Source organism: Mesoplodon bidens (assembly GCF_964165515.1).
Source record: "Mesoplodon bidens genome assembly, chromosome: 15".
Taxonomy (NCBI): domain Eukaryota; kingdom Metazoa; phylum Chordata; class Mammalia; order Artiodactyla; family Ziphiidae; genus Mesoplodon; species Mesoplodon bidens.
In genome coordinates, this window is record NC_138171.1 from 66,720,018 (window position 1) to 66,733,884 (window position 13,867).

The window sequence follows — 13,867 nt, forward strand, 5'->3', positions numbered from 1 at the left end:
TTTTATTAAGTGTATCTTAGTGTTTTGTTTTTTCCATGGTCAGCAGTCTCCTCCTCTCTGGGGGCCTTCTTTCCCCTCTTCCTAGAGCTGCAGCAAGACCCCACTGTGAGACGGTTGGACCAACGCTGGCTGCCTCTGCCTACCTGCTCCTGTGGACTGTCGAGGTCTCTCCTAGGCATCACATGAACCTGCTGGCCATCATCATTCTCTTCCTGCAGTTCAGATGCTTTTTCAGCCATCACACAAACTGCTGCAAGGGGCCTGAGGAAGATTTTAAATTACTCTTTTAGTTTATTTAACAATTACATGACAGTTCTGACTTTATTGTTATTATTGTGTCCATTTTAATATTATATTTTTCCAGGAATTTTCCATTTAATAAAAGATTTCAAATATAGTGGCATAAAATTCATAGTGTTCTCTTAGTTTTTAATTTCTTCTCTCTCTGTGGTTACACTCCCATTTTATTCTTTACTTTGTGCTATCTTTTTTTTTTTTCCATCAGTTTCACCAGAAGTTTGTCTATGTTGTTAGTCTCTTCAAGAAACCACCTTTTGGGCCTTCCTTAGTGGCACAGAGGTTGAGAATCTGCCTGCCAATGCGGGGGACACGGGTTCATGCCCCGGTCCGGGAAGATCTCACATACCGTGGAGCGGCTAGGCCCGGGAGGCTGGGCCCGTGAGCCATGGTTGCTGAGCCTGCGCTTCTGGAGCCTGTGCTCCTCAATGGGAGAGGCCACAACAGTGAGAGGCCTGCGTACCGCAAAAAAAACAAACACAAAAAAACCCCCACCTTTTGGGATTTCCCTGGTGGCGTGGTGGTTCAGAATCCGCCCGCCAATGCAGGGGACACGGTTCGATCCCTGGTCCGGGAAGATCCCACATGCCGCGGAGCAACTAAGCCTGTGAGCCACAACTACTGAGCTGGCACGCCACAACTACTGAAGCCTGTGCGCCTAGAGCCCTAGAGCCCGTGCTCCGCAACAAGAGAAGCCACCACAATGAGAAGCCTGTGGACCGTAACAAAGAGTAGCCCCCACTCGCTTCAAGTAGAGAAAGCCTGCGCGCAGCAACGAAGACCCAATGCAGCCGAAAAAAAAACCTCAGAAAAACAAAACACCACCTTTTGGCCCAGTTGATCCTTTCTATTGTATGTTTATTTTCTTTTATGTTGATTTCTTTCTTCTTTTTGTAATCTCCTTTCTGCTTTATTCAGTCATGTTGTGTTTTTCCTTTTCTAACTCAAGTTGAATGCTTGTTAGGTCATGAAATTACTGCCTTTAAAAAATATTTTAAGCATTTAAGACTATACATTTACTTTTTATTTTTTTGGGGGGGTGGTGCCATACCACGCAGCTTGCAGGATCTTAGTACCTTGACCAGGGATTGAACCCTGGGCCCCTACAGTGAATGTACCTCCACTGGACTGCCAGGGAATTCCCTACATTTCCTTCTTTTTTAAAAAAAATACATTTATTTATTTTTGACTGCATTGGGCCTCATTGCTGCACGCAGGCTTTCTCTAGTTGCAGCTAGTGGGGGCTACTCTTCGTTGCGGTGCGCGGGCTTCTCATTGCGGTGGCTTCTCTTGTTGTGAAGCATGGACTCTAGGCACGCAGGCTTCAGTAGTTGTGGTGCATGGGCTCAGTAGTTGTGGCTCACGGGCTCTAGAGTGCAGGCTCAGTAGTTGTGGCGCACGGGCTTAGTTGCTCTGCAGCATGTGGCATTTTCCTGGACCAGGGCTCGAACCCGTGTCCCCTGTGTTGGCAGCAGATTCTTAACCACTGCGCCACCAGCGAAGCCCCCTACATTAAAAAAAAAATGGAAGTATAGTTGATTTACAATGTTGTGTTAGTCAAAACACTTTAAAAGGTGTATATTGAAATCTACTTTTGTGATGGTGTATTTGTTTTTCCTGCAGGTCTGTCATCTTTTGGTTTGCATATTTTGAGGCTATTTGATTAGGTGCATGCAAGATTAAAATAGTTGAAACTTACTGTGAACAAAACCCTTTTCAATACAATGACTTCTCCATCCTTAATATTTTTTCCCTTAAACCTTATACTGTAACTATATCAGCTTTGTTTATGTTGGTGTTAGCCTACATATTTTCCCACACTTTTACTTTCAACCTTTACATGTCTTTGTATTTCAAGTGTATTGCTTCTAAATAGCATAAAAATGGATTTTCATGAAATCCTATTTGATTTTCTCTTTTAACTAATAAATTTAATCTCTTTATATTATTGTGATAATAACTTGTTTGAATTTGTTTCTACATACTATTTTTTAAATAAATTTTAATTTTGGAAGGATTTTAGATTTACAGAAAAATTGCAAAAATAGTACAAACATTCCCATATACCCTTCCCCAAGTTTCTCCTTGGGTTCATATCTTACATAACTATGAAACATTTGTCAAAACTAAGAAATTAACATTAGTACATTGTTATTAACTAAATCACAGACTTTTTTGTGTGTGTGCCATGCCGCATGGCATATAATATCTTAGTTCCCTGACCAGGGATCAAACCCGTGTCCCCTGCATTGGAAGTGTGGAGTCTTACCCACTGGACTACCAGGGCAGTCCCACCTTTTGACTTGCTTTGACTAATAGGTAATGGTAGAAGGAGAGTTCTTGGGGTCTCAGCCTAGGCCTTAAAAGGGCTGACAGCTTCCACTCCTTCCCCTGGGGCAGCCAGCTGCCATACTATGTAGTAAGCTGGGCTAGACTTCAGAATGTTATGATGTCAGGTACAGAGACAGAAGCCACATGGAGAACCACAGAGGGGCCAGACCATCAGTGTGGCCTTCTTGGATCTTTGCTCAGCCCAGTTTCATACAAGCAGTTTTGTGAACCAAGCCAAATCACCTAGAGCAAAGAGCCCAGGGCCCAGCTGAGCCCTGCCTGAACTCCACAGAATAATGAGAAATAATAAATCATTTTTGTTTTACACCACTGAGTTTTGAAGCGGCTTGCTATACAGAAATAAATAATTGACCTGCTTTACCAGAAAATGGATTTCTTTATATGAGGCAAAGTTGTGCAGGATTCCATGTCAGTAAATCAGGCATCCTGCAGGCCTTTAGGTGTGAGGGCACTGCAGTCGGAACAAGCAAATACACATCTGGATATGTGGACAGTTCCAATGGTATGAATCACGGTCCCCTACTGTCCGCTGTACACATGTGTCAGAGGCTCATTGTCAGTCCTGGAAGTGGCCAGGGCCAGAGCAGTCTTGGTGGATGGAAGACTGTGAACTCAGGGACCACCACCAAGTAGTAGTCACAGAACCTAACAGGAAGTCCATGCTTCATTTAACTTTCACAAGTCATGTGGCAGGCACCATTTTGACAGGTGTAAAAAAACAGTCTGAGAGTAGCTAAAGGATACGTTCCCAGTTTCACGGCTAGAAAGAAAACACGGGATTTATTTTCTTGTTTTGTTTTGTTTTTTTTGCGGTACGCGGGCCTCTCACTGTTGTGGCCTCTCCCGTGGCGGAGCACAGGCTCCGGACGCGCAGGCTCAGCGGCCATGGCTCACGGGCCCAGCCGCACCGCGGCATGTGGGATCTTCCCGGGCCGGGGCACGAACCTGTGTCCCCTGCATCGGCAGGCGGAGGCGGACTCTCAACCACTGCGCCACCAGGGAAGCCCTATTTTCTTGTTTTGTATTGTCTACATTTATTTCACTTTATTGCGGCTTAGCCTCAGCGGAGCACGTAAGTTTTGGGTTCCACACTAAAATCAGGGTTGGGACTTTGGCCCCGCACCTTGCACAGCTCGCTTGTTCATCAGAGACTCTGGCTCCGCCCCCAAACTACATTTCCCAGCAGGCCACGCGCCGGTGCCTACGCAATTCCTCCCGGCGTGCCCCGCGGCGGGAAGAAGCCGAGCGGGTTCGAGGCCGACGCGACCCTTCTTCGTTGCCGCCGCGACCCTTCTTCGTTGCCGCCGCGCTGCCGCCGCCGCGCTGCCGCCGCCGCCCCCGCCGCCGCCGCTGCCGCTGTCTGAGAGAAGCCATCGCGGCCGCTCCTGCCGCTCTCGCCGGCCACCATGTCCGCCCAGGCGCAGATGCGGGCCCTGCTGGACCAGCTCATGGGCACGGCCCGGGACGGTGAGTAGGGGCGGCCGGCCAGGCGGGGGCTGGGGCGGGAGCGAGGCGAGGCCGCCGGGCGGCCTGAGGCGGGGGGCTGCGACCGTCTGCGCCTGCGCGGGCGTCTTCCCCTCCCCCGCGCGCCGACCGGGGGCGCCGGGCCTTTGTTTGAGCTCTTCCCGCAGGCTGGGTCCCCGGCGGGCTCCTCCCTCGGAGCCCGCGTCGTCGGTGGGGCGCCAGCCCCCTCCCCGTTGACCTTCCTGCGATTTCTCCGCCCCCCCTCCACCCCCGCGGCCCCCGCCGCCCCTCGAACCGGGAGTCGGCGAAGGGCTGCAGCCAGCGTGGGCTCTGGGCGCTGGCAGCGGGCTGGCGGAGCTCCTCCGCGCAAGGGAGCCGGATGGCCTGGAAACCCCGGCCGTTCTTGTTCTGTACCGTTGCAAGGGGAGCCGTAAATTGAGCTTTTCTAACGTGGGTTCCTGCCGCGTGCTTTTCCAGCCCCCTTTTCCTCTAGCCACACAGGAGAGCCTCTGTTTAGCCAGCGCTTGGCAGTCGTTAGGTAGGTTGTACTGTAGGGAGGAGCGCAAGATCATGATGGTTGTCTAAGGAGAAAGCGGTTGCATCTTTGCAAAACTATATACCTGCTGTGGTTTGTGTTTTCTTTTCTACCGAAGTAATGAAGTTGTAAGTTCACACTGGCACATTCGCAGGGCTGTGCAGATTGTTTGCACTTTATTTCATAGGCGAATAAGTGCTTTTTAGCTTTCTTTGTATATTGAGTTGCTTTTGAATTGCTTCCCATATTTTTATTTCATACAAACTGAACAATTGTGGCCCCTCTATTTTATTTATAAAGGTTCAGTGTATCTTTGCCTGCCTACATCAATCTGCAAGGGAGTTGCAGAAAAGCCTCATGTTCATCGAGCCGTGAGTCACAACCAATTTCTAAGCTGTTATAACAAAAAAGTGTTTGCTTTTTTTCACAAGTAACTTTAAAAGTGTAGTTTAGAAAGAAAACATTTTCAATAAAAAGACACTACATTAATCCTGGATGCTTGCAAATCCTAAAATATATTCCTCCTTTAGTATTACACAGCTCTGTGTCATATACACAGATTAGCTTTAAAATTTGTCACATTCCACTTTGCCTTTACTTTTATGTATCATTCCCCTGACTTCCTTACTGCAGGTTGGGCAAGAAAACTTTTCCTTTAAAACTTTTCAACAGCGGGCATAAAATTCTGCAGCTGAGGTCTTGAAGAATGCAGATGGGTACAGTATGTGTTGGAACTCACAGTGTGTATTGACTAACCTAGTTCCTTTTTTGCCTTTTTTTTTTCTTCTTGGTATTGTCTTGTTAAAAGTGACTCTCAGGTGCCAACTGTCTTTTTTAAGGGTGGGGGTTAAAGGGCGATAGGTAGACTAGGTTCAGATTATTTATCAGTCAGTAGTAGAGAAAGAAAGCTTTCTTCATATAATTTTGGGCAAAATACTGCCTATACGTTGGTCTATAGCAAAATGATTAGATTAATAAATAGCTTTTGTTGGAAACTACCAGCTTTAAGTCATACATGGTGATTCATCGCCCTCTGATTAGCATGGGTTTTGGTATCTCATTGCCCACGTGTATGTGTGGGGCTAATGGCCGTTTGGTGCTCAGCATTTTCCTTCTGACTCCTTGACTTCCTTGACACAATGACGGAGTCAGATCTCTAAGTGTGATTCTTCATGATATATTTAGCATCAAAAATCATCTGTATTTCGTTCCAGTTGTAAATACCTCTAGATCAGCTTTTCAGTGTATTTGGTAGTCTGCAAATCATCCAGGTGAATTGTACCAGATATGCTTTTGTGCTTAATGTGATAATATTGTCTTATTTAAAACCACACATGAATTTCAGGAGATGAAACCAGACAGAGGGTCAAGTTTACAGATGACCGTGTCTGCAAGAGTCACCTTCTGGACTGCTGCCCCCACGACATTCTGGCTGGGACGGTAGGTACATTTGGGGGGGGATGTCATAGGACACTCAGACATGGATGCTGTGTGGGCACTGAAGGTTTTTCAGGTTGAATTCTGTTTACCAGGCAGAAATTACCTACTGCCCTTCGAGTGATAGGTTCTGTTAGTGTGGTGGAATTTTATATAATGACATATTTCACTTCTATAAAGTTCTCTTTGTAAAGTTATCAGGTTTTTGTAGAGTCATTTGTACTGAGGTATTCACAGCTAAGTAGTGCAAATACTAGTCTCCATTGGCTTTAGCAAAAAGAGTACTTCAGGTCAGCCTGTAGCTCTAAGATTCTGGGTTGGTTTGTTTTCAAGTTAAACACACGTTAGACTTTTGATCTAACGAGGTATGTTTCTTTCCCAGATTTTTAGGTTTTTGAAAAATCAGGACTGACATCGATTTGCAATTTTGTGTTATGCCACCCTTTCAAGAAATCAATACATGATCCAATAAGTATAGACCTTTCTAATTCTAAGTGAAGTGTAAAATTCTAAGTGAAACTTTAAGTTCACTTCAGATGAACCAAACAGATAAATGCTAGTTTTGCAGAATGTGTATTTATTCAAAATTAGGTAGGATTTAAGAAGACTAAAGACTGTGGATTATCTGCGGTGATTCAGCCACTTACAGAAAATTAGTCCTGTAAACACCATCACCATTTTAAGATTTCACAGCTCCCTCCTGGAATTGTCTACTCATTTTAAGGGTCACATGTGCATGTGCTGGGGAACGTTTTCTTCATAATTAATTGTTGCTTTTATTATTACCATTTTGGGGGAGCAGTGTCTGGCAAACTGCTCAGGTGTATTGAACCTTCTCAAGCTGGCTCTTCTGACAGCAAATAGGAAATGAAAGCCAAGCCTTGTGCCTTTGTTAGCTGGGGTTTTGCCTGCGGTTGACCTGGTATAGGAAAACAGCATGACTACTGTGTGCTCCGGATTGTTGTGGGTGCCATCACTGTAGACTACTGGCTTCCACTGGTCATAAGCAGTCAGCGGTAGGATACTCCTGTAGGAGGCATCATAACCTGGAACTGCTGGTAGGTCTTAGTAGAAGAAGTCAAAGGGAGTAGAGGGACATGCACCAGAGTGAAGCAGTTCAACCGTATTTTCCTTGATTGGATCCCTATGTAGCATTGTTTCAGAATGCTAATGAATGAGGGCATTTCCTACAGATGTTTATTGTGTTAGGTATAGGTTCATTTGCCAGATATTTCTTGGACACATACTCTGTGCCAGGCACTGGGGATGTGGTACCAATAAGACAAAATCTTTACTCTCATCTAATGGAGGAACAGGACAGACAGTAAATAATGAGTAGGTTCTGGACTGTTGGATAGGGTGATAAGGAGAGGCCTCTCAGGAACATGGGAGCAGAGACCTGAATGGTGAGAAAAAACACATGTGTGCGTTTGGGGGATTAACGCTCCAGGTGGATGCTGGAGCAGAGGGAAGCAGGGGTGCCTCAGGTGCCTCTGGGCTGGTGTGCTTCAGGGGGAGGGAGACAGAGGCTGTGGAACCAGAGCAGTGATGAGAGCCCAAGGGCTGCTCAGCATCACTCTGTCCCGCGTGGGTTACAGGGCAGCTCAAGACTGAGGAGGAGGGAGCCCAGGAGACCCATGTTCATGTGAGGGTGCCGTAAACAAGTGTGTGGGGTCGTGAGGTCAGTTGAGATGAGGGTTGGGAACTTGGATGGTGTTGTAAAGGTTGAGCCTTAACTGGTGTGGGCTACGTGGAGGTGGCAAGGGAGAGGTAGAGTTTGTGTTGTGTTAAATTGGAATGAATATAATTCTTTAGAACACAGCTGCAAGATGAAAATGGTTATAACCCTCAGCTTGCCAAGGGCTGCTCCACACCCAAATTTTTGCTCAAAACCGTCTCCTGTCAGTAGGGGTAAGACAACGGAGGAATGGAAGCAATCATTTTATTGAGGCTTGATGGGAAAATGTATTGATTAGTAAGAGCGGAGGGATAGCTGGAGGGAAGGGAGTGTAACTTGTCTCGGTGGAAGAACTTTGGTTTCCTGAAGGTTCTAGAAGGAGCCTTTATTTGCCCTTCCCTGTCTGCAGTGTGACACCACTGGAGGGTAGAGAACACAGATGTTTGTTCAGTAAAAAAAAAAGGGGGGGCGTCCTGACATGCTGGATTTGACAGCCATTTGGAATATTTTGGAAGAAGTTTATGAGTGTGGTATTTCAGCTCTGCTTGGTGTTTGGCTGCCAGGGGAATTGGCCAGTACTTCCTTGCCTCCTTGGCAAAGCTGAAAAGCTACGTCCAGAGTAACCATGGAACCCCAGGCCTGTCTTCCACTTGCTTTAGCAGTGGCTGCTTGAGAGCTCCCACCTGAAGGAAGATAGTGGTGAATTTTGCTTTATGTGTGGTTCCCTAATGTCGAAATTTTCTTGACAGTTGAAGTTTTTAGAATGGAAATTGATTTGCAGTTAAAATTATAGTACTCAACGGTTTTGGTGCTTGCTTCATCTGGAGGTGGTTTTTCTTTGAGTAACAGAATTTTGTTAGCTTTTAAATAATTTCTGATAGCTATCTCTAATTTTTCAGCTGTTGCACTTAGTTTTGTTTGTGGAAGCTATATATTTTTAAAGAATTATACTTGCTATTTAAAAGAGTGAAGGAAGTAAAAGTTGTCAGCTTTACAGCGATAGCACTTTTAGCTTCAACTTTGGCTTTTGGAACTTGTTTCCCTACCTCTGCATTCCCCACATAACCAACATGCATAAACTACACATGACTTCGGAGTAAGCATAATGAAGGAGAAAAGAGCTTTTGGCATGTAGCCTTCAGTAAAAATGAAGATAAACTCCACCCTAGGCAGTCCCCTCATGGCTCTGTCACTGGGATACTGAAGGAAATTTTGTTAAGAGCGTGGCCACACTTTCTGAGATTTGGACCCAGGAGTCAGGCACTGTGAGCCTCTCTCATGTGCCTAAAAACTAAAATGTTGAGGGTTTTGTAACCCATGAAGATTTTTTAAATCTCGTTTTGAACACGCTTGTAGTTTGAGCTTAAAGGAGTTCCTGAACTCCATCATTCTTTGTTTGCTAGTCGTACTTGCAACCAACAGCTTGGGTTCCCGAGGTGTCTCCTCACTGGGCTGTTGGGTTTTGTTAACTTGCATTCTCTGACTTATTAGCCTGACGCTCAGCATCCAAACATCCCTGTTGCTGTTTAGATGATCAGAGGCAGGGGTGGGAGTGGGGGTGTCCCTGTACAGGGTCCTCTACTTAGGATTTAGATAAGAAATACGCACTGCTAATTGTACTGTACATGCTCATAACATGTAATAGCACATCAGGCGAATCTTACTGGTAACACAAATAATTTGTTTTGTTAAAAGAGCGTTTTGTTTTTCAAATGGGGCAAGTGAATGGTCCAGTCTGTGTTCCCAGTTACGTGTCCAGAGCCATTTAGCAGGTTAGGAGAATGTTTGGAGAATTGCTTTGGCTCTGAATCAGCCTGTTCTGCTTTATTTCCTTTGGTATACAAAGAGCTATACAAAGCCAGGTGTTAGGTTATGTTGTAATTTCCAAAACCTGGTTTCTCTCTGTTCTTTCCTTTTCCTCTTTCTGTCTCTGTAGCATCTTGAGTAGTCAAGGCTGCAAGAAGGAATGCATGGAAACTTGCTATCAGTGATACTTTTGTTTCCTGGCCTCTTCCTTGCCACCCTCTCACCCCTCACGCTGCTATTCACTGAATAAACATTTCTTATGTGACTAATGCAATAATAAAACTGGCAAAAGCTAAATAATGAAAAGATTACTAGTCTATTTCTGGTTGTATAAGAGATATAAATCATTACACTTAAATGCACCTGTTCTGAGTGTCTTATAGTCATGACGATATCAATAAAAGGAAAATAAGGCTTCTTAGCCATATTATTTTTAAATTTTCTTATCATAGTTAATATCCAAAAAAGTATTGTTTATTTTGGTGACAGCTAAAACACCAGGTCACGTGCTTCCTACAAATGGGTAGATGTTCATGTGTAAATTTTTGTTTCTTTCTCACAGCGCATGGATTTAGGAGAATGTACCAAAATCCACGATTTGGCCCTCCGAGCAGATTATGAGATTGCAAGTAAAGAAAGGGACCTCTTTTTTGAATTGGATGTAAGTTTTATTTTGTGTTAATTATTCCCTACTGTGAAGAGCCAAATACTGCACTAACAAGAATAATGTAACCTATGTAAGTTATGAAGCAGAATAATGAAATAGATGTCATTCCACCGCTCTCTAGCTGGGAGCTAGAACGTGGCCAGTACCGATTTGTGTCTGTGTGTCTATCATCCCTATTCTGTTCTATGTTTTGTATGTATCATTTTCTTTAAAAATGTTTCTTATTACATATTTTATGATTCCTTGGACATTGTGTTTATTCTTCTTTTTGAGTCTTATAAAAATGGTTTCATAGCATAGGTAATCTTTAATAACTTTTTTCCTTCAATGTTATGTTCCAGCTTACATATTTTGTTGAGTATGGTTTGTTTGTTTTCATTGCTGCTTGAGTATTCCCCAAACTATCCATTTTGTATTCATAGACAATTGGGTTGATACTAGCTTCCTTTTTTTTTTTTATTCTTAAACTATTATGAACAGTGTTATAAATGTTCTTGAATATCTTCTTGGTGCACATGTACAGGGGTTTATCTAGGGTATATTCCTAGGAGAGGAATTGCTGGATTGTAGGAGAGGCATGTTTATTCTTGCAAGATCTGTAATGTTGTCTTTTTCTTTTTTCTCCCTGTTGTTTGAGAAAGTGTATCAGTTCACAGCCCTAATAGCAGTGTACACATCCTCACTAATATTTGGTATTGTCAGACCATTAAATTTTTGCAATTTAGTGGTTATAAAATGGCATTTCATAACTTTATTGTTATTTTTGCCTCCCAAAGGAGCCCTTTTTAGACCTTTTCCTGTAATTTGTCTACTTCCCCGCCATGAAATTTTGATACCACAGATACCCAGCATATCAGTTTATGTGATCCTTGCCAGGCCACAAACCATTGTAATATCTGAGATTTTTTTCACTCTTCATGACAAGTTTTCATCCCTGTCCCCATTGAGAATGCATGATTGTCACTCCATTCTATCTATCTATCTATCTATTTATTTATTTAGTTTTGGGCCGCGCTTGTGGGATCTTAGTTCCCCGACCAGTGATTGAACCCAGGTCCCCTGCAGTGGAATCGCCGAGTCCTAACCACTGGACTGCCAGGGAATTCCCATGGAGTCACTCTGTTAGTTTTTTCTTTTTCCAAGTCCTCCATCCCTGGTGTGACCAGAGATCAGTGAGGGGTTTGATGCCATTTCAGGTTCCTCAGTGAAGCCTGGGAAGGCACTGAGCTTGGTGGAAGGAAGTCAGAGAAAAGCAAAACCAAGGAAAGACTTTTTTTTTCTGCCAATGGACATTTTAGAGGGTATATGATAGCTAGAGTCAATTCTGCTTAAATCAGTAAACTTAAAAAGTGATTAAAATTATCATTTCTTTTTCAAGTACAGTCTTCAACATCAGCGTTGAATCTTTGAATTAACTAAAAATGCCTTTAGCAACAAACAGCTCAACTAATAGATGGGGCTTGGAGATGAAAGTTTTCTTTATTGTGAGTTTAAATTCTTCAGTACGTGAAAAACGCTTATGTAAAGAGACCATTACCTTGGGATATCAGAAACAGATAGATACACAGATGTATAGGTTAAATTTTCAATTTTAGTAACATAATTTTTTTGGATCACAAATCGAAGCATTTCTGCTACATGAGAATGTCAGTGTACTTTTTAAATGCCCTGATGAACTTATGCTGAAGAATAGATGAATAGAAGAAATTTAGACTACAGAAAGACTGAAACATACATGGTAATTTAGTATTTTATGAAAGGCATGTGTTCAGCCACTGTGGAGATGAGTTTTTCAATGAACACTATTAGGAACTATGGATTAGCTAGTTGGGGGAAAAACCAGGTTGGATCCCCCAAAAGAGAATTTTGTTCTGCCATCTTGACATGTTATAAAGCCTAGAAGCTATAAGGGAAAGATGGATACATTTTTCTGAGTAGCGACTTAAAATATTAGCATATCAAAAATTCCTATACGTAAAATAAGACAATTTAACTGGGGCAAAATATTTGCAGCATGTATGACGAAGGACAAGTATTCTCTGTATATAGAATTCATGATAATTGAGAAGAGCCATAACAATAGCTGAATAGAAAATGGGCAAAGGGTAGAAAAGGACACTTTCTGGTAGGCATCTAATCCTATGGCAGATGCTCACCCTCACTGAGAGCTGAGGAGATGGACACACCTCCTGGATAATTGAGCATCTGCAGATGTGAAAGCGCATCCCAGGAGTGCTAGTTCTGAGAGTATATCTGACCGATAGCGTTTGCGTATGTACAAAGGTACATTTGCTCCAGAATATTCCTGCAGCATTAGAGCTGCGGAAAGCCAGAACCCTGTAGGCTTCTTCAGTGAGGGCTTGGCTAAGTCATTGCTCTTCTTTACAACGGAATGACGTATAGCTATGGAAAGAGGATTGAGTTCAGTGTAGTTCAGTGTATGTTGTTGTGAAATTATCTTCGAGATAAAGAGGAAAAGCAAGCGTGATATGATGGCTTCTGTAGTGTGATTTTTAAAAAGGAAGGACATTTATACCCATTGACGTGCCTAGATGTACAGAGTAGTTTTAGAAGAAGCCGAGAGATTATGAACATTCTGGTCTTAGTTGGAGGGCTCGAGTGGGTCACGAGACCTTTTTTTTTTTTTTTTTTTCTTTTTGCGGTATGTGGGCCTCTCACTGTTGTGGCCTCTCCCGTTGCGGAGCACAGGCTCCGGATGCGCAGGCCCAGCGGCCATGGCTCACGGGCCCAGCCGCTCCGCGGCATATGGGATCCTCCCAGACCGGGGCACGAACCCGTATCCCCTGCATCAGCAGGCGGACTCTCAACCACTGCGCCACCAGGGAGGCCCCACGAGACCTTTTTGCATTGTGAAAATTTACCATTTGCGGGAATACCTTTTCCTGTTAAAGAGGTAGCCACCTGTCCTTTCAACTCCTTAAAAATCATATTTGACCTTACAGATGGCTCATGTTGAAACGTTTGATGGCTAGTGCTGTTAAACCTACAGAGGAGGCCTCCTGTCCTGAAGAACGAAGGGTGACTTGGAGCAGCTGTGTTTGTGGGAGGGCAGTCTTGTCAGGTGGCTCAGCATGTCAAATGCCTGTATACACTTGTTCCAGAACTCTGCTGGGACTGTATCTTAGTGATATGTGTTAATGGGTACACAGAAAAGGTGCCCATTGCAGCTTTTTTTGTGAAAGTAAAAGACTGAAGTGAAAAGAGGAGGATGTACTGGAACTGTTTATTAGTGGGGGCTACTTGCATAAGGTGTGGTCCTTCCACACGGTGAGTGGTGCTTTGTGCAGCGCTAAGCAGGTACCTCTGGGTGTTAGGGAGTTTACCATAAAAAGGTTTTTTAAATAATGGCTTTAAGGTATAATTCACAAGCCATAAGATTTACCCTGCCTTAAAGTTTTTAATATATATGTATCAGTAGTGTTTAGGTGTGCATGGGTTTGTTTATTTATTTATTTTTGGCTGCATTGGGTCTTCATTGCTGCGTGAGGGCTTTCTTTAGTTGTGGCGAGCGGGGGCTACTCTTCGTTGTGGTGCACGGAATGGGTTACTTTAATAGAGGTAAATGTGGCCTGACTTTAAAATACCAAACTAAAATAACTTTTTTCCCCCT

General features: G+C 43.7%; 1 protein-coding gene across 5 annotated transcripts in view; it reads left to right on the forward strand.

Moving 5' to 3' along the window:
- Positions 1-3,879: 3,879 nt before the first annotated feature.
- The window catches only part of LUC7L (LUC7 like), a 31,030-nt gene continuing 21,042 nt past the window's right edge, over positions 3,880-13,867 (forward strand). The window contains exons 1-5 of one of the 5 annotated variants that reach the window (XM_081257313.1): positions 3,917-3,927; positions 3,964-4,116; positions 4,949-5,019; positions 5,994-6,088; positions 10,132-10,230. In XM_081257313.1, coding sequence (XP_081113439.1) covers positions 10,135-10,230 — 96 coding nt within the window. In that variant the 5' untranslated portion in view covers positions 3,917-3,927; positions 3,964-4,116; positions 4,949-5,019; positions 5,994-6,088; positions 10,132-10,134. Of the gene's footprint in view, positions 4,117-4,634; positions 4,652-4,948; positions 5,020-5,993; positions 6,089-10,131; positions 10,231-13,867 lie in introns of those variants that run through there. The other 4 variants (XM_081257312.1, XM_081257311.1, XM_081257314.1 and 1 more) reach the window with 4 other exon arrangements.